The sequence below is a fragment of the Morone saxatilis genome, unplaced genomic scaffold (genome assembly GCF_004916995.1).
Source record: "Morone saxatilis isolate NCDOM2014 unplaced genomic scaffold, NCSU_SB_2.0 Contig17, whole genome shotgun sequence".
NCBI lineage: Eukaryota > Metazoa > Chordata > Actinopteri > Moronidae > Morone > Morone saxatilis.
Window position 1 is genome coordinate 4,711,548 of NW_023339729.1, and position 21,130 is coordinate 4,732,677.

The window sequence follows — 21,130 nt, forward strand, 5'->3', positions numbered from 1 at the left end:
TTTTTTTTTTTTTTTGGTTTGCGCAACAGAGAGAAAATAAAACAAACTGAAAAGATGTCTTTAAACTGGAAGGAAGAGGGACACTTCTTCTACACCTAAAACCATGACGCTAAACAAGAAATTCTAACAAATGCAAACATGATTGTACTGTTAAATATCATTTTATATAGATATATCGCCAGCTGATGCGCGCTGCATCTGTTAAAGTGCCTGCATTGTAGTCATGCTTGAGCCGTGCAGGAAGAGTTGTGGAAAGTTACCAGGTCCTGAGTAAGCAAACTGCTGCGGTGACATTCACAGAACAGTGACTTGACGCTGTGTGTGATTGAGTATTTCTTTGTGTGTGATAGGTTATTAAAGTTGTTTTGTGTATGCGCTTGATAAGGCAGGGAAATTATAGGTTTCTTTAAAACCGTGTTGCTGGATCTGTCGTAGCTTCGTAGGTGGCTGTGAACATATAAATAAACCACATCAGGGTTTTTAATGCTTTTTTTAGACCAAGTCTGTCAAATCCTGTTCCTAGCTTCTTGTGTTACACCCTTATTTTTCACTTTTCTGGTAGCAGATTATGTTGCCACCAGATGATTTATAGTTTTGGCTGAAAATGTTTCATGTATTTGGCCACACTCACACACTTTCTCTGAACCTATATGGTTTGTTCCAAAAAATTATCAGCGCTGTAATCTAACATAAAGATGCAGTTTGAACTCTGCAATGTCTGGTATGTAAAGGCTGTAACAGTGTGCACAAACACACACACACACATACAGGACATGGAATAACACACAGGCCACTTGAGTGAGCGTTTCAAACGCTTGTTGACGTTGGCAGAGAGCCACACCCCCCCCCATTCCTTTCATGCCCTGACATACAGGCACCCCACACATACTGTACTTGTTGCCTACCCGTATTTTTCAGTCCATTCCTTTCACAAACACTTCCTTTTTTTCCTCTGCCTATTCTCCCCAGTGCATACATTCTTTGTTCCTCGAGTTTTATGATTTAAGCCAAAGCTTTCGTTTAACATGTGTTTTTCACTCCACTGGGCGAGGGCAATGTCTTTTTTTTTTTCTTTCACCACAATGATGGCTTTGTTTATGATAAATGAGTTTCTGTCTGTAATAAAGAAAATGTTTTTCCAAGAGACTGCCTTACTGTGATATTTTAGATAGAAAACTTGTCTTGAGTACTTAACGTTTTCTTGACTGCATTACCACAGTTGATGCAGTATAGTCAACATTAGCCATACACACACACATATTTGCTGAATACACGTATTTTTCAGTCCACTCCTTTTACAAACATTTCCTTTTTTCCTCTCCTTTTTCTCCCAAGTGGATATACATTCTTTCTTCCTCGAGTTTTATTACTCAATCCGAAGCCTTTTGTTTAACATGTGTGTTTTTTCCCCCCGTTGGGGGGAAGCCATGTCTTGTTTTCCACCCTGACAGTGATGGCTTTGTTTATAATAAGTTAGTTTAAGTTTTCTGTCTATGATAAACAAAACCTTTTTCTAAGAAACTGCCTTACTGTGATGTTTAGATAGAAAACATGTCTTGAGTCATGCACTTTTCCTGGTCTGCATTGACACAGTTGATACAGTATAGTCAACATTAGCCATGTTAACGTGCAGAGAAGTGGGTGCAAGTAGGTGCAAACCAGCAGTTAAAGATTAACGCTCCTTTTTTAGACGCAAAGGCTTTTCTCATCTTTTAATCCTTTTTTTTTTTTTAAGAAGACTATCTGTCCAATGCACAGTAACCGCACACACATAGACACACACATGTGTACGCACTAACGTGGCTCTGAGTTGTGTTCACTTCCCAATGTTTGGGGTCGAAACTTGGGCCGCCCAACCACTGAAGACGGGGGACAACATCTGTCCGCCATCTTTGTCAGTGCTGCCAAGTATTATGGTGAGACCCCTTTCGCCTCTCTGACTCTTCATCCTTCCACCCCTCACATCCTTGCCTTCTTTTTATTCCCCTTCTCCACCCCAGCTGTTCTCCTCAACCCCATCTCCCCATCTGCCAAGCAAGCAGAGCCAGGTCAACCGAGATGCTGCTGGTCTTTTTTTTCTGCTGCAGCCTTTATTCACTTTTCTTTCTTTAAGAAGTGTATAGAGTTCCTTTTCCACCTCACTCACCCTCTTCTGTTCATTGATTTGAATACATGCTACTGTTTTCTATTCATTATTTTGTATCATTTGCGCTTTATAGCTTTCTGCGCATGAATGTACCTTTTGTTTCTCAGAACCATCTTAGATGACACTTGAATTTGTGCAAACTTGCCTCCCCCGCCCCTCTTGCCAGTCCTGCAAGTCGTTTTTACACAAAAAGTAAATGAGAATATGTATTGTCATGTGATTTTTTTTTTTCTTTTTTTGTTTGTCCATTTTGCAAACACTATTTGCAGCAACTCAAAACTTTGTTTCTTTATTCTGTCTCTCAACAGGAAACACACACAGAAGTAGTTCAGGATGGTTCTCAATGTACCAGGTCTGGTAGTGATGGCGGCATTCTACCTGCTGATCTTGGGCACGGGCATCTGGGCGTCTATGCGCTCCAAGAAGGAGGAGAAGAAGTGCACAGGAGATGGCATGGAGATAACACTCCTGGCCGGGCGCAACATCAACCTGCTAGTCGGCATCTTCACTCTTACTGGTAAAGGGGGTTCAGTTTAGACATCAGCTGATTCTTTTGAGTGTTTATGGCATTAAATATGAATAATTTCAGTTTTGGGGCAAAAAAATCAAGCCAAAACTGGTGATGTGTCTTAAAAAAAAGTGGTTGTTTGAGCTAGTGTAGTGTCTGCATCATGTTTCTCCTTCTAATATGTATGTTTGTCTCATACATATTCACAGCTACATGGGTGGGTGGAGGCTTTATCCTCGGTATAGCTGAGGCAACATACAACCCAACACTAGGCGCAGTGTGGGCTCTCATGCCTGTGCCTTATGTCCTGACCTTCTTCTTAGGTGAGTAGCATTACTGACTCTCATGCTTTAAACCCTGATCCCCCCGCCTCCTGTCTTCATCTTTTTCAAGATGAATGATGTCAGTAGTAGTAGAAGTAATTTGATGCAACCGTGCTGATGAAATTACTAATAGTGCATGTTATTCTCACGTTGCTGGATTAAATATTTGAAAAGATACAAATGAGAAAGTGGTCCTGAACTTTGTGCAGCCTAACACAGACAGTCTTTTCTAAGGTATTTTATGCAGGGTCTGAAGTGAACACCAGTTGTTGGCAGGAAGGCCGGTAACATTCACACACTGGAAAGCCTCACTGAAAAACAAACGTTGGTCTTTTTTCTGTAAAATCTTTTTTGGTGAGCTTGTGAGGTCAGCATGTCAGCATGTAACATTCAATGCATCCCTTGTTTTAAACTCAGTAGCTAATGCAAGTCATGTGGGGATAATGACGCTCGGGTACTAGCTTAGCAACAATGTAATTTGCTGTACTATTATTTTAGTGACAAACACATGCATACTCGAGTACACTAACCAATTAAACTACACTAAACCAAGGAAAACTTCAGTCTCGAGTGTTGTTGACCAGCAACGTAGCTCCCCAAACCCTCCAAGCCGACTCCACGCACCAATAAAAGTGTCGCTCATGTTAAAAATAGGACCATGAGAAATGACTTCAGGATTGTAACTTGAAGCAACAGGTGCAAAGGGATGAGTTCACCCAGAGACTTGGATTGCCTACTCCTGAATTAATCAAACTGAAGCCGTATTCACACATGCGCTGCTACACTGCACTTCTTACGGACATTGCACGGATGAGCTGCATGTGTGAACGCAAATGTCCAAATGCTAATGTGAATAGAGCATTCCCAGCAAGCAAATGGGCGAGTATAGCTGCTCTGTAACCTTTTCTGCGCGCCTGCATATTGCTTTGCGTTGATATTGTCCAAAAACATGTAGTATTGATATCAACGCAAAAACATTGACAACTCATCATTACGTATGAGTCCTATCCAAGTGCAACCCCTTGCCTTAAAAAAAAACATGCTACACGGACAATGTCTTGTTGTGTGCTACACATGTAAAAGGGCCACTTTGGACAATATCCGGACCGGATCTTGTGGACATTGTCCCGGAGTTTATATGAGAAAAAGGCTTGACAAACTCTGTGGTTCGTCTGTAAACATTTGCAACAGGTGAAATCATCAGCGCTCAGGCCCCAATGTCACAATGGCCTGCATGGTGGTGTGAGAGTAATGGGAACTGGAAACACCAAAGTCCCTGATCAGGAAATATAACACTCTGTTCTGGTCTTGTCCATTGTTGGCCAAGTGAACACGAGTTCAGCTGAAGGTGTTTATTGTGTTATCTGAAGGGAACACTTGTTTTCTCTTGTTGTTCACACGCACTTGTTCTTTCCCACTCACCCTCTCCTTTCTTTTCTCTCTCATTTGGATTCATAAATGATAGAAACATAGCCATGTTTTGATGGCTTCATGGTGTCAAGGGAAAGATTTTTTTTTTAAAGCCCCTTGAGGCAAATTGCTATTTTTGATTTTGGACTATATAAATACAATCTGACTTGACTTGACTCTACTAATCCCTCCTTCATGTTCCAGGTGGCTTTTTCTTTGCCAAGCCTATGAGAGAGAACAAGTATGTGACGATGATGGACCCCTTCCAACAGAAATATGGGAACTTTTTGAGCAGTGCACTGATCTTTCCTGCACTGGTTGCTGATGTCTTGTGGGTGGCACGCACACTAGTCAGCCTGGGTAAGTAACCTTACATTTAAAACTGTCTGGCACTATAATATGAACACACCCACACTTGTGTAATCATGCACAGATCTGGGTACACAATGTCCACAAGCACTAGAGTAGACAAGCAGCTGGGTGATGATGGTTGGTGCTTTTCTGGGACACATGTCAGAGATATAAATTCCTGCTAGAAAGCAGCTGAAAAGAAATAAAAGGAAAACATGAAAATATATATATATATTCATGTTTTCCTTTTTTTTTTTTTTCAAAATCACCACCACAAACTTCAACTTTATAAATGAACGCCCTCTGACACAAACTATTTATGACTGAGACATTACATTGGATTACATTTTTTTTATCAGATGTTTCTGTTATTTTGACCAAACTGTATTTAGCAGCTGTAGTTCAGTAGATAAGCAGTTACATACTAGAGGAATGAAGTAAAAAAACAACACCTTATTCATGACACAGTATTTGTGAAAAAAAGTCAAAAGCAATTAACCGTCCACTGTACCCCTCTCTGCAACAGAGTGCTGCTGGGATGACATTTTTTTCAGTCAAACCGGAAGTTAGCATCAAACAAAGGTTTGTGATAGTTATACATTTTGTTCAGCAAGATAATCTTTACAAATAAACACCACGCTTATTATTATTTATTTCTGAAGCGTAAATGCGATACCAGAAGCTAACGTTAGGCAATAAACAAACTAAACTGTGGTCACATGACTGCAACATCATCACTACTATGTAGTTACGGTTACTGTTAGAACGAGTCTGTGAGCTAGGCAAAACACAGGGTTATATAACAATGACTGACTGCAATTTGTGAACAATGCTGCTTCTTTATAGCCATGTCTTTCACATGGGTCGTCAGCTGGTGAGGACGCAAACTGTCTGCCTGGGCCATGCTGCTTTAGTCTCAGTCTAGATATCATGTAGCATCATGACGTAGTTAGTCTAGTCGTAGTCTTAAAGTAGTTACAAGATTCTTGGGTTTAAAATAAGTCAGCTGGAAACTTCGGAATAGTCTGGAGAAATAGCTATAAAATCTCAAATCTGCCAATGACATTTGTAATTTCAGCTAATAAAAATGAGTGTTGCCTGCTGTAAATGAAACCTATGCTTTTGTCTGCCTCTGATATCAGTCCCCATTAATTCAAAACTTGCCAAGAATTTCAAGCGGTGAATCTGCCATTGTTGACACCGTAAATTGCATATCTGCAAACAAAAAGGGGGTGCACCGTATTGGGCTATGAGAAGAAAATGACTATGCTTAAAAACTTTACAATATCAGGCTCTAGGTAGAAAAGCATATCACATATTAAATGCACACATTTTACACCCAGATGCTGTTGACACTTATCTTTGCTGCCTTTCTGCAATGATATAAAAAACATTGTTGACCCATAGCATTATAAGCACACTCAATCGCTAAAAAACACTGCTGCAGTGGATTACTATAATTATTGTTTTTCCTAATTATTATTGTGTAGTGTGGAAAGTTTGACAAGATTACCTATTTGAAGATTAAAGTGGCTTCTTGTGATATAATTAGCGCTGATGTAATGGTACTGTTAGTAATATATAAGCTACATTTGGCACTATTGTTTATACTGTTGTTTCTCTAATCTGTAAGTAATCATTTAATTGTGTGTGTGTGTGCGCGCGTGTGTTTATTCGCTTTGATTGCGGATGCGAGTGTGCATGTTCCCTGCTGTGTGAATCTGCGTAAGAGAGAAAGTGTGTGTGTGTGTGTGTGTGTGTGTGTGTGTGTGTAGATAATGTGTCCTTGTGTGTGTTTTTAACGCTGTTTTCTTTTCCAGTGTTATTTGAAAAAGGGGGTTAAACATCGAGCAGCCTGTTGATTGTGAAAGGTGATCAATTATTCGAACGAGATTTTCCATTGTTTGTGCCAAGGCACTGACTGATTGACCCAGGACAAATGTTACATGCTGAATTAGACATTTTTAATAAATTTTTCTGTGTGTAAAAAGATGTTTAAAAAGACTTGAAGGGAATCAGTGAAATCCATTGACAGTGTTTGAGTCACCAAGGTAGCACTGTATGCTTTGCTGACGCTCCACAAAAGGACTGGTAGGGAGGCAGGAATGTTCCTGTGACACTTCTGTCCAAACCTATTAAACCAATTTAGAATCAGGGGACCCCTCACTCCTTAGTAAAACCTCCTGTCGTTGTTTCTGGAACAGTTATGAATACATCCTTAATGTGTGCTTTGCATCACACACACACACACACATAAACACTTGACACTTCAGGAGTGTGTTGAGAATTTGAGCTTCAAGGGTGTTGTTGCTGGGAGACTGTTTATGTGTGTGTATGTGTAGTATAAACTGAGCTTGAGAGTGAGAGTGTGTGTGTGTGTGTGTGTGTGTGTGTGTGTGTGTGTTTGTTTGTGTGGGGTCATTCAGTGCCAGAAAGGGTTTAACTTTTAAAAACACACTTGTCTCCATGTGCTGTCAGTTAGCTGTATAGTATCAACACTCATGGTCAAATTTCTGCCGGGAAGGAATCGGGGACAGGACAGAAAGGTTGCACAGGGTGTGTTTGTTTGTGTGTGTGTATGTGTGTGTGCACGCACGCACGCACATGCATGAGTTTTGAAAGTGGGACAAGGATCTAAAAACAACACGGGGGGTATTTAGGTGGCTCTTTCTCTCTGTCCATCCCTGGCGCTGGCCAGTATGTCCCAGAGGCCCCTGAATCTCATTCCACCTTTCCCCTCCCTAAATTTAGCACAGAGGGGAACAGATCTGCTCAGCACAGAACACTGAACTATTTCTGGAAAACAGACCCGCTAGGAATTATTCACGGTACGGTAATTGTGTTGCGTCATGCTCCACCTTACGGGAAGTTACAGGACAAACAACAACACTAAGACCATGTTCGATATGGATGTGTATCCAGATAGATCCAGATCGGGTCTAGATGTACTTGAGATGGATTTCAGTTCACACATGGCACCAGAGTGCATCTCGACTGACCACTTGAGGTCAGAGTTTGCGTCCCTGATAATATTTCAGTTAAAACAAACTACAAAATACAACACAGCAAAGGTACAGATCGAATTTTAAAATGAGAAAAAAATTGTTCAATGTTCGCAGTTCACTGTGGTCATGAATACATTTGCGTCACTGAACACCTCTAAATGTATTACCACCTGTACTTATCTTATCTAAGATGCATTTTTGTGCCAAGTGTGAACAGGTGGTTAATAAGTGTAGTATCTACTATCTTGTTTTCCTAAGTGATATTAGTCTCTGTAAAGGAAAGATTAAAAACGAACTATTTTAGATAATATGATAAAGCAGCTGCGAAAAAGAAGGTGACTAAAAGCTTCCGGGAGAACAGATCAAATTTCAAACTCAGATTTCAGAGCTCAAACTGAAACGGTCAAGTATGCATCGTCAAGATGGTGCAGAGCTAGTGGGGTAGACAGGAAGATGAGACAGGGTGGTTTAAGGGTGGCAGGGTCGGTATGGGGGTGGGTGAGGTCAGCGGGGTGATGAGTGGCGATCGATGGTGCCGATCTGACACTTCTCTGTTTAAGGGCATTGTTGTGGTGTGGCTGCAGGCTGCGGCTGGGGGGACCCTGGCAATGTGGCAGAAGAGACGGTGAAGGTAGTGACGTTTTGCTTGCCTTGTTTGAGTAACAAGATGTCTTTTCTTTTTATTAATTTGTTTACATTTACTTATAAATATAGTTTTCTCATTTCATACACATTTGTTTCACTAGTTGAAGACACTTCTCTTTACCTTCTTCTTGATCTTATTTACTTAAGAATTACCACTATTACAAGGGTGATAATTCACTCAAGAGGGTGAAAAAGGAATATTTTGGTGTCACAATCAATAGGCTGCTTTTGTTACGTGTCTCTGTACAGTTTTGTTTCTTATAATTATATCATCATCAATTTTATGTTGGCTTGTTGCTTTATCTAAGCTCTTAGATGCTTTTTAAAGGTTTAAACCAAAGCCACCCATGCTTAATGATAACTTTATTCTTGACTTAAATGACTAGAAGTGTAATTTGTGTAAAGTGTTTTTTGGAAAATACTGCATTAAGACGTATGAACACTATAACAATGTCATTGCCTAGCTTCTTAGTAAATCCTTAGTATTAGTACATAAGTGGATGCATGTATAGGTGTGTGTGTCTGTGGGAGAGAGAAAATAATAATAATAATAATTAAAATGAAGTTCTGAGAACGTAATAATAAACCAATTAAACTACCACAGTAAGCAGTTGCATGTATCTGTAGCAACCAACACCTTTACAATAGACGACTTAGACTTTTTGTTTCAGTCAGTCCTCCGATGCTCACCGCTCTGCTGTGTTGTTCCAGGTGGAACTATGAGCGTGATCCTGGACCTGTCCTACATCTACTCCATCGTCATCTCCTCAGTGGTGGCCATAATCTACACACTGCTGGGGGGGCTCTACTCTGTGGCCTACACAGATGTCATCCAGCTCATCCTCATCTTTGTCAGTCTGGTGCGTAACATCCATCGGCCCTTTCACACAGTGGCCATTTTGAACCAGCGGGTCGGGGAACTTTAGAGCTTCAGCTCTATTCGTCTGTTGAATGATGAATATCATTCATGTGTGTCCTATCAGATTGCTCTCTCAACTACATAGTATAAACAAGTACATGAAAGAATACAGAGGGATCAATTTTCAATATAGAGCCCAGCAGAGGTTACCCGGTAGCTTATTAACCATGCTAGCTGATTAAATTACCTGCTAAATGAAAAAATGTACTGACGTCTGTTTGAAGTTTCCCTCACTCAAATTCAAAAGTGTTGGTTTTATGCCTTTTTAAGGTATGTAGTTTTACTAGCTTGGTGACTACTCGCAGACAGGAACATACTCGTCGGAAATGTATCATTACAAATAAAATGTATGATATATCTCAAATAGTTAAAATCTGAAAAAATGAGAGCCGGCACCGGCACAGACTCTACGTCACATCACACTTGCGCTTACTCTTTCACTCAAGACCTCTGGATTAGGATGTTTATAATAGCTTACAGCATATGTAAATAGTGTTAAACTATATTCATTATGTAGACTGAAAAAAAGAACTTCAATTTGGGACAAAGGTTGTTAAGTGGGACAGTGGACGGTAGAATACAGGACAGTTGTGGCTCAATTTTGAGCGCTGACTGTACACCGCTGAGAAACAGGTTCAGGTTCCTAATTTCCAGTAACAGACTGAAAACTTCCCCCACTGGGCCCATAATTAGATTAACTGTGTTCTTGTGTTTGTGTACAGTGGGTGTGTGTTCCTTTCCTGCTGACCAACCCTAACTCTCTGGACATCTCACTGACGGCCTACAACCAGACCTTCCAGGCTCCCTGGGTCGGCACGGTGGAGCTCAGCGAGGCCGGAAAGTGGTTTGACGACTTCATGCTGCTGGTGAGTGAAGTGGGAGAGGTTATTATATACACACAGACTGCACTAAATGTTGTGTTATGAAGTATTTACTAGGGGTCAAACAGTAACTAAATCCCCTAACTCGGTTTTTGAGGTCACAGTTAGGTAATATTTTTGTTATTTATTTTGAAAAACAACATGAGGCTCATTGGCCACCATTTGTAACAGTTAAGGCCCCCAAATACTGGCATGTTGTCAATAAGCAAAATTCTAACACAAATAAATGACACAAATATCAGTGATACTCATTTATACAGTGCGGACACAACGGAGGGACTAACATGCACACATGGGGAAAAAAATTGTAGCGGGGTTCAAGCAGTTCGACTATATGCTTAAAGGACCAGTATGTAATGTGTAGTACCAACTGAATACCGCTCTCCCCTATCCAGTGCCAGTGTTTGTCCAATCTGGGCTACTGTAGAAACATGGCAGTTCTTAGCAGTTTAATTAAATGGGCTTATTTTATCAGATGAGCCAAGCATAACAACAACAAAGTTGTAAGAAGATTGTTCCGTCCTGTCCTCTACTGCTGTACAAACTGGTTCGTGTCATCATGCCTGAACTGTGTGTTTGTTCCAGGCTCTGGGCGGTTTGGCCTACCAGGCATTCTACCAAAGAATCCTGTCCGCCTCATCTTACACCCAGGCTCAAGTGACCTGCTTCGCCTCTTCTGGCTTCTGCCTGGTGCTGGGTATCCCCTCCGTGATCGTCGGGGCTGTGGCTGCGTCTACAGGTACACAGTCTTAACTTACAACTCTGGAACTTGTCAGCTCAGAGCTCTGTTTATCAGGTTGAACCCTGTTTCACGCTTGATTCCTTTAGTCCCCCCCTCCAGTATTTCAAACATTTCTCAGGTCTTAACCCAAATATGCATATGTTCTTCCTGCCAGACTGGAACTCAACAAGCTATGGATTGCCCACCCCATATGAGCGTGACCAGGCAGGCTCCATCCTCCCCATCGCCCTGCAGTACCTCACTCCCACCTACATCTCTGTCTTGGGCATTGGAGCTGTAGCTGCCGCTGTCATGTCCTCCATGGACTCGGCTCTTCTGTCGTCTGCCTCATTGTTCTCCTCAAACATCTACAAGAACATTCTCAGGAAACAAGTGAGGATTTTGGATTAAGATAAGATAATCAAATTCTGTATGTACGTACTGTGTTTTGGCTTTGAAGGACAGTATAGTCTATTAAACCTTCTTATATTCAAAACCAAAACTGCAACAAATAGCTCCCATCAGGTGAAGTTAAATGGACATTTTATAAAACAGTTGTGTAATGTTGTAGGTGACCCAGGAGATGTCATAAGGGTGTTGAGGCAGACATATATTTACAGTAATAATGTACTGAAAATCAAATGCCTGTAGTGACAATCATCAAACTGTCTTTTGTTAGCCACAAGACACTAACAGCCTGTGTCACTAACAGCATAAGCTGGAGGCAGCAACAAAGTAGCTATTGACTTTACAGTAGTGTACATACTGTACAGTAGGCCCACTGTTTAAGACTGACTCATGTTTATGATGTTTGCACTCTTATAACAATGATGTATTTCATTATTTCACCCCAAAGGAATGTTCCATGTAATGAGTAAGTTCACTGTTGGGCTCTTATAATGTGGGCGCTGTGTCCTTGTAAGGGGACTAGATGATCCTTAGATCCTTACGTTGTGGAGCTGTAATTATTAGTCGACTAATCAATTAGTTGATTGAGAGAAAAACAATAGCCAGTAATTTTTCATGTAAAAATGGCAGAAATGCTGTTTTCAGCTTCTCAAATATGGAAAAGGTTAAGGTTTTAGACTGATAAAACAACTGAGAAACTGGGATGGACTTTTTTTGTTATTTTCTGACATTTTATAGAGCAAACAACTAATCAATTAATCTAGAAAATAGATTGATCAATAATGTAAATAATTGTTAATTGCAGTCCTATTACATTGTATAATGAGGTAAACAGTCAATGTTAACTCTGTTTGTCTTTTCTTGTTGTCATTCTCTTCATGCCTTCAGGCGTCAGACCGTGAGATGCAGTGGGTGATCCGTATCTCAGTAGTGGTGGTGGGCCTGGCTGGCACGGCCCTCACCTTCCTGGACAGCAGTGTCCTGGTCTTCTGGCTGGTGGGTGTGGACATGTCCTACACCATCATGTTCCCTCAGCTGGTGTGCGTCCTCTTCTTCAAGGTGTCCAACGGGTACGGAGCCTCTGTGGGCTACATGATGGGAATCATCATGAGGGTCCTGAGTGGCGAGCCACTCATTGGCCTCCCGCCAGCCATCAAGTTCCCCGGCTGCCGTCTGGACAAAGAGGGAAAGCTAACCCAGTACTTCCCCTTCCGCACAGCCATCATGGTCATCTCACTCGCATCCATTCTGCTCTTCTCCTGGCTGGCGTCCATCATTTTCAACAAGGGTCTGCTGTCCGAGAGGTGGGATGTGTTCAAGATCAAACGCAAGCAGACATCCGCAGCAAGTGCCGCGGACGAGAAGAGGACCAACTCTGATACCGATGAAGGCTCAGCGGCCAAACAGCTACTGGATACCACCACCACCAGCTGCTGAAGAGGCTCACGGAGATGGAGAGAAGATGGGCACTGGCTGGGAGGCGGACGTGTTTGTTCGTCTACTAAGCAGGAGTTCACACAGGGGGAACAACGGCAAAGGCTGGACATTATGTACAGATGCTGTGCAATATCACAGTGAATTTGTGGAAATGACATTTACATTAGCAGAAGGCAATCTGAGCTCTCTGGCACCCTACTCCATCAGTTGCCTCATTGTCTTCCACAGAGAATACAGTAAAAATAGGCTCCCTGGAAAGGTTGCATTACCAAACAAGCCATTACCCAGCATAGCATAAAATGTATGTTGTTTACACACCATAGACCCAGAATGAAATGCTACAGATTGTGCTGCATTATAGAGACATATCTCTATAATGCATGTATATTTATTTCGTTATCACTGAACTCGGAGGCAAGTTCAGCCATCAAGCCATTTAAATTCGTTTCCATTTGAAAAAGCAAAACATGATTTAAAGTTAAATGTTCACAATAATACAACTAATACCTCTTATTCAGTAGATTCTACTCAAAAAAGAACCGACTTGTATTTTGAACCACATTTTGAGGAATTGAGATACCACCTTGAGATCTTTGACACACCTGATCCAGTTCCTAAAGAACACTTTATGACAAAAGACACTCGCACATAAAATGGACTTCATCCCACAATTAATCCAGCAGAATGATGACTAAACAGTTTACAATTCAAACAAACAAAATTTGTATGCAACATTAACTGAAAAACGATGACTCAGCTCGTGTCTCACGGCGCTGCACTGTACTGTCAGCGCACCAACTTCTCTCTCAGTGTGAACCTCTGTTAATGATTTGCAGCTATGTGCAGCATGACAGGGCTCTGTTTCCTACCAGAACAAAGAAATGACGAGTGCACGGTCTGCACTGTTCCACAGTGCATTTGTGAAAGTCATTCTTATTATTTAACAGTTTATTTGATTGTGATCTGATCTCTTCCTTTCTCTAGTTGATCTGCTGCCTCTGCTATACAACAATTGTAATTCTTCTGGGCTTTCTTGTTAATATAAGATAATTTTTCACTTTGTCTAAATTATTACATATATATATATATAATCATTATAGACTTTTTTTAAATGACAGACTGTGCTGTTTTCCGAATAATCAGAGTTGTGTGAATATATGCAAGATGTGAAGATTTATAGTTTTATTGCAAGTAAATTTTCACAGAGCAATGTTTACCTCCAACTCAAATAGCGCTCAATAGACACCAGCAAGTGTTTTTATTTTTCTTCTATTTACCACACTGTGACAACATTTGAAACCACCCAGCTATGGATGACTAAAGTGTCCTACCCTGTCTGACTGCTCTGAGTTGGTTTGCAGTGCAATGCTGGTGGCTTTGTCGTGAAAGCAATATTGAAACTCACAAATGGCCACCAAAAACCCTCGGACTAAAGAGACACAAACACTATTTCAGGCTTTTTAAACCCTCAGTGGTTTTGTGCTAATGACTTGTTTTATCGTGAATAGCAGCAGGGAGAGACCAAACTGCAGAACTCGATCTCCCAGCATCCCGCAGTCAATGTAAGCCCATTCCCCTCAACTGCAGTTTACCCACATCATAGATAACTGAATGTAGCAGTTTTCTACAACTGCGCGGAGAGAAAGAACACCAGACATATCCCTCGTTTTCCTTCTCCTCACCCATTCCTCCCCCTCGTTTTTCTTCTCCGTCCGTCAGTGTGACAGATGTGCCTTTCAGTCTGTCATTGACTTTGTACTATAAAGTTTTATTTTGTTAAATACTCTCTGCACAGCTGTAGTTTTATAGTGGGATCTTTTTTTCCCCTGTGGTGGTGAAAATGTTTGCAGCAACCATTCTAAGAAATGACATTAAAGTTTCACAACAGTACAAACTTTACTCCCTTCTAATAATTAGATTTTATTTGAGAACAGACTGTTCAATGAGCCTTGTGTTTTTTTATTTATGTTGTGTTGTACTGAGCCTACATAGTTTATTGAGCAAAGAGATTCAGTGACAGTCAGAAAGCCTTCCTCTACCATACTGTTACCTTAATAATATCACTGGAAAATAGTTTCAATTTGCTGTTCATTCTAAAATGGGTGTATATTCACACTGTTTAAATACCTCATGGATTGGTAATGTTGACTTAAAGTATACAAAACTTTAACGTATGATTCTGACATCTATCCAAAGCATACTGTATGAATGTCATTTTCCAAAGACTAATTGCACAGAACAAACCGTCTCATAACAGGACACAATGCATCCATCTTTTTATATGAGTGATTGTGATTTCTACCTGTATTATACTCTTGTACTGTACAGTCTAATCATGATTTGTATATTTACACTTTTTATTTTTTATCAAAGTTGATCTCTATGAGTTGAGTTTTAGAAGAAAGATACGAAATGTGTATTTTATCTCAATTTAGTAACGTTTAAAGTCACATTAAATTCACCTTCAATTTTGCAGAACATTAAATGTAATTTCACCTTCACACATGTTTAAATCACTGTTGATTTGTATCAGTGGTGATTCTGAACAGGTATGCGTTGTACACCGGAAAAAACCTGTTACATATTGATGAGTTAAAGTAATAGCCATTGTAGAACTAACACTCCAGACACGATGGAAGAAAACCTTCCAGCAGTCCTCAGAAGCCGTCCACAATATAGTGTAAGATGGCAGTGACGTCATCTGTGCATTTTCATCACTTTTTGAGGAGAAGTGTTTAATTTTCCATGTTGGGTTACTGAAACATTGTCTATAAAAGTACTGGACAGTTGTTTTGTATAGTATTTTCCCCTAATATGTATTTGGTTTTATACTATTATGCATGTTTATTGTCATAAACTGTGTTGTTTGTATACTGAACTTTTGTGAAGGCTGTTCTCTCTTGCCACTTGGCAAGGCCCTACTTTGTAATGGGTTAATGTAAATCCCCATGGGGTGATGTTCTGTCAGAATAAAGGCTGAAACCAATTTACTGTCTTCGCTGTCTAAATTATCTTAGTGAGTCATGCAACATGTGAGCCAATAAATGAATTGAATTGCCAAGTTGTAAATATAAATTAGTTTTTCCAAACATTTAGACTTTACTAGTGAATGGTGGGCAAGCTGCTAGAAGCATGCAGGCAGTAAAAGTACAATGGCTCCATACTCTTCAATACCACTAACAACACACTGTCTGCACATGTCATGTAGCTGCTGGGGATATAAGACGGTATGATTGGAGTCACGCTTTGATACGAGTTTGGTATATTGGGGGGGGAAAAAACAAATGCAAAAGGGTATGTTTCTTTTCATTTATTTTGAACAGACAGCAATGCAAGTGTCAAAGACAGAAAAATTCTCCTGCTGGGAACTGAGGTAGCATTTTGACCACTGGCAACAATGGTTGCTATTAGGGTTATACTATTTTCTTCATAAAAATAAGAAACATTCTTGTATTACACTGTACAAATACTGAACAAACACTCCCAGAAGGCAGTAAGGTCACAAAAGGCTATAAAACTAAACAGCATCCCTTATGCTATGAAATTGAAAATACTAGATAAATAGAGTAATAAAAACAAAAACTTTTTGTGTGTACGCTTTTGAATTTTGGTTCCGTGCATCATTCTACATACCATGATACCATACACGAACCGTTACAGCCATCTCAACACAAGTTTGCAACGCAAGTTTGCGCCTGTGTTCCCTGTGTTGTAACAGAGGCAATCTGGCAGCCTGACAGCTGAACCTGAAATGTTTTTTATTTTAATAATACAAAACTATTGACAAACTATATAGAAACAGGTTGACATGATTGACATGATTCTGTAGCATCCTAGGAAATCAGGTGCACCTACATTACATACTTAAAGTTGCTTGAAAATCACCATTCTTTTTATGATTGTTGGTAACCAGCTACTTATAATCATGGATTTTCAGGCTGTGGTCACAATTTTACTTGGCATCTACCACATATTGCTTCAAAAAGAGACAGAGATAACCTGAATGATGACAAAGACCATCTGATGTCACTGGAACCCCCTTAGAGGCGCGTCAGGAACGCTTTGACCCAACTCCGCAGATGGTCCATCTCGACAGCGATTCGGCATATTTAAACTGGTGTAGACACTGGTGTATTTAAACTAGTGTAAACGCAAATCAGCACGACATAGTTTGACAAAACAGTGCCAGTGGAAAGGCCCGTTTAGCCTTCTGATATTAGCATTCATCTCAAAGCGCTCTTGTGCTTAAGACCTTGAGGCTATAGCACACTATGGTTGTAGACTCTTGTTTAAATATTGACATAGTAGAAATGCAAAATACTATAAGCATTCAGATAGTCTTGTTGATTTAAACAGACATTAGGCCCAAGCTTGGACTCTAGCTCCTCTGTCTTCTGTGCTGTTCTGCTGGCGAGTGAGAGGAGTTGCAAACTGCTCTGCAAACCCCAGGAGAGTAACCTCTACGAGTCTTGTGTTTTATTTTAATTCTATTTTGAGAATTGAATTCTGTAGTGACAGTCTAAATAGAAACTGTGGTCCAGAGCAGTCTGAGTGCAACATTTCAGGGGCCAGTGTTAATTTCCTCACTGTGAAGGCACGCGGACCAAGGCACAACGTTAATGTCAGGTCTGTGACAGTTTCATTTGCCACTTTCAGCCACAAGTAACATTGCTTTGGGATCCTGTTCTCAGTGAAAATTCCTTCTCGCTTGGTTTCAGTGAGTAAAGATAAACTGTCAGGAAGACAGCTGTGTCCTAGATTCACTAATAGGTTGCTTTTACTTCGATAAACATACAGGGACAAGTATTAGAACAGTGATAATGCTTCATTGTTTTAGCTCTCCAGCACATTGGAATTTAAATGAAACAGTGGATACAAGGTCAACGTGCTGGCTTTCAGCTTAAAATTTACATTTTGGGTAATACACTTCCTTTATATTGTGCATCTCTTGCAGAGACTGATGTGAGGAGATTGATTTTCTCGCTCTAAACTCTTGTGTCTGTATGACAAACATGAAGCTAAAGCTGGTCAGACACTGTCCCGCGTTGTGCATGCCTTCACTTGGACGTGCCGAGGGATCGGGCTCAGAGTTTGCTGTTGAGTGCAGAGAGATTCCCTGCTGTTTTGCTGGTTGGTTATGGATAGCTGAGATTGCCACTGCTGTCTTGCCTTGCTTTTCTGCTTTGAGTTTAGACCTTCATAGCCTTTAGCCTGCCTTTAGTTTAGTTTGCATTAATTTCAGCCTTTATTTGCCTTCATTGGGTTCTGGTTTTGCTTATATTTCTGGTTGGCTAGAGATGCTTGAACTAGCTGTCCTATGTGCTCTGCTCCAGCCAGATTAGGAGGGATTGTAGCTTTATAGTTTTTGTGATTGCTATTGTATTTGCAATATTGTAGCTTGGTGCAAGGTTGCACCAGTGTTAGTATGGAACATATTGTACTGCAAGTGATTTTCTGTAAACTCTTGTGCATTCCTTTCTCTTAGTGTGCCTTTGGTTGTTGTTTTTTGTCTGCTGCTTTGCAGTGTTGGATAGCATAGTTTGCAGGCTGCTTGCACTGTATTTAGCCACAACCCCCTTCCTTAATTAGTGGAGTACATTTAAGGAGATTTCTATTTTTGTGCAACTACATGAAAATATTTATATTTTAGAACATGTAATAATAAAGATATTGTTTTGAAATGTTGTTAAAATAAAACTATGTATTTATTTATACATTCGCCTCATTCACCTATTCATTTGTGGACTTGTGTTTTGAAGGGGAACCCTCTTGTCGTAGAAAAAATAGATGAGAAAAGTAAGCATACTGTATATTCTTTGGTTGAAACTGTTGAAAACAAAGGGGACTTTGTTGGTATTAGTTTGTAATAACATATGGTAGAACTCTTAAGAGTTTCAACACGGTTACAGAATAAACAAATACTTTAATATGTAAATAACTTTATTTATATACTAAATTTAATATGTTAGTTAGCTCTGGTGATGCTGGTGGACAGATTTTGTTTCCTTTGGACAGAGCCAGGCCAGCACTTTCTCTGTTTTCAGTCTTTATGATGAGCAAAGCTAAGCTAACCGGCTGGTAGTTGTAATGTAGTTTTGAGTGGTATCAATCTTCTCATCTTACTCTTAACAAGAAAGCAAAAAAGCATATTGACTAAAATGTCAAAGTCCTGTCTGTCCAACTTTGTAAATATCCCTTTTTATATAGTCCCAATTAGTGAGCAGAACTAGTTCTTACACTGTTCATCTATAGATAAAAGTCAGCACATTACTTTGTTCTAAACACATTGTTTACAGGTAAAGACACGCTCTTAGTCCTTTAAGCTCCCTGTTCACTGCAACTTAAGTAACTCCAGTTTGACAGCTTATATGCTCTTTGAATATAAACAATAAAATACCTCTTGTGGTTTAGAGCCAACAAATACATACTTTTGTCTGCTCTTAAGTAAGACCGCAACCTTGATAAAACTGAACTGCTCTTCCTTCCAGGAAATTCATCTCCCATCCATGACCTCTCCACTACCATTGAGAATGCAGTTGTGTCCCTGGCTTGGACTGCAATGAACCTGGGTGTGATACAGGGTGACCAGCTGTCTGTCGCTGCCAACATTGCTGTGACAACCCACTCCTTCAGATGAATTCTCCATTAATTTTCTGGTCTATCAGGATCAGAAGTTCATTCCTCACCCAGAAGACAGCACAGATTCTGGTCCAGGCTCTTGTCATCACGATAGATTACTGCAACTCGCCCCTGGCTGGTGTGCCTGCATGTGCCATCCGACCCCTGAAACTCATCCAGAATGCAGCAGCCCAGCTGGTCTTCAGTTTACCCATGTTTTCCCACACTGCACCGATCCTCTGTGCCGTGTACTCTGTTTAAAACATCCAGGGGGTCTTCCATCCACAATATGGATCCACAAATTGTCTGTCAAGTATGGAAGAAAAACCAGTGATGCTGTTCAACTACTGTCACTGCTAATTCCCCTTCATTTCATTTTTCACAATAACGCAACAGCTTATAATACAGCTGTTTATCTTTGACATTTCTGCTTACTCACATGAATGCATGAATGTAAAATAGTGATTTTATCAAGGTCTCAGTGCAGGAGTTAGCATTAGCTTTTTGTATTTCAACATCTTTACAAGTATTGAGCAATTTGCTGTCCATAACATACAATCAGAAGTAATCAAATCAACCACACAGTTAGAAAGGTGACAGCATGGACCTTTTGTTGTTAGCCAACTGCTAAACTAAAACAAGATTAAGCAAGAAAGTTTCTGTTGGCTTAAGTGTTTTTGTTTACAGTGTTTATTTGTTTTATTTATTTGTTCAGTACAAATGACAAGGACCAACGATGTCTCACACCCCCCACCCGACTTTCCCAGACCCTTCCCAATAGCACAAAAACAGGACATCAAACTGTACCAAAATAAATATACAAAAAAAGATATAGATAAATAAAATGTACATTTAAAATAAAAAAGGTGTAAACTCTAGTACTCTCATTGCCATTTGTGTCTCAGAGGGGATGCTTACATGTCTTACATGAAAGTATAGGGTTTCCTTATGTTGGGGTACCTCTAATGCTGGCATTTTTCCAGGTTTCAAACACATTTCTTTGATATTGATATACTTGATATTTGTTTTCTTCCAGTAAAGAACAATGAGCTATTTGGCTTGCAGGATATACATATCTGTAAGTGTATATTCCTTCTTAGTGTCAAAATGTAAATCTTAGGATCAAGAGGGACCTCTACAGAAGTGATCCTCTCCAGCACGTGTTTAACTTCTTTCCAAAAATCCATTATTTCACCTCATTCCCATACAATGATACAGGGCTCCTTTATATTCATTACACTTATTTGTCTGGTATATTGTTGTAAGTAATGTAATTTTACTGGCGTTACATATAAATGCATCAACCAATTATATGCAGTAGTATTAGACAGGTATTTACAGATTCTGTGCACTGTTATATACAATCCAGACACGTTGAAAAATGAAAATGTTCAATACAAATGTGTGATAGTGTTTGATGTTTTTACATTATTTAAGGTTTAATGCCAAGCATAATGATTAAGGAATGTAAATGATTATAAGGTTAAGTGAAATGCATGCACACATATCAATCACAGGCTATTTATAAAAGCCAGAAAAGGCACTGAATGAAGAGCCGTTTGGGAGCTGAAAGAGCCGGCTCTTATTGTTGTTTGTTTGACTGTTTAAGGAGGGTATGGCCTGAGGCATGGTTTCAATGAGCCTTCAAACTCGTTTTTATAGCTACAAAAACATCCGGGCTCAGGCAGAGTGACCAGTTAAGTTCATAGCTTAGCTGTGGTTTATTAGTTCTGTTAAACTTTTGGAGACTGAAGTGGA

General features: G+C 40.0%; 1 protein-coding gene and 1 long non-coding RNA gene across 3 annotated transcripts in view; both read left to right on the forward strand.

Annotated features, from left to right (window-relative positions):
- The window catches only part of LOC118326817 (high affinity choline transporter 1-like), a 21,204-nt gene extending 5,464 nt beyond the window's left edge, over positions 1 to 15,740 (forward strand). The window contains exons 2-9 of one of the 2 annotated variants that reach the window (XM_035659920.1): positions 2,455 to 2,663; positions 2,864 to 2,977; positions 4,592 to 4,747; positions 9,100 to 9,248; positions 10,030 to 10,173; positions 10,774 to 10,927; positions 11,085 to 11,302; positions 12,206 to 12,754. In XM_035659920.1, the coding sequence (XP_035515813.1) occupies positions 2,480 to 2,663; positions 2,864 to 2,977; positions 4,592 to 4,747; positions 9,100 to 9,248; positions 10,030 to 10,173; positions 10,774 to 10,927; positions 11,085 to 11,302; positions 12,206 to 12,754 (1,668 nt within the window). In that variant the 5' untranslated portion in view covers positions 2,455 to 2,479. Of the gene's footprint in view, positions 1 to 2,454; positions 2,664 to 2,863; positions 2,978 to 4,591; positions 4,748 to 9,099; positions 9,249 to 10,029; positions 10,174 to 10,773; positions 10,928 to 11,084; positions 11,303 to 12,205 lie in introns of those variants that run through there. The other variant, XM_035659921.1, reaches the window with a different exon arrangement.
- Positions 15,741 to 17,195: 1,455 nt separating this feature from the next.
- On the forward strand, positions 17,196 to 20,250 carry LOC118326818. The gene is made up of 2 exons (XR_004796660.1): positions 17,196 to 17,471; positions 19,243 to 20,250. It is a non-coding gene; the product is annotated as an uncharacterized LOC118326818 (long non-coding RNA).
- The last annotated feature ends 880 nt before the right edge of the window (positions 20,251 to 21,130 follow it).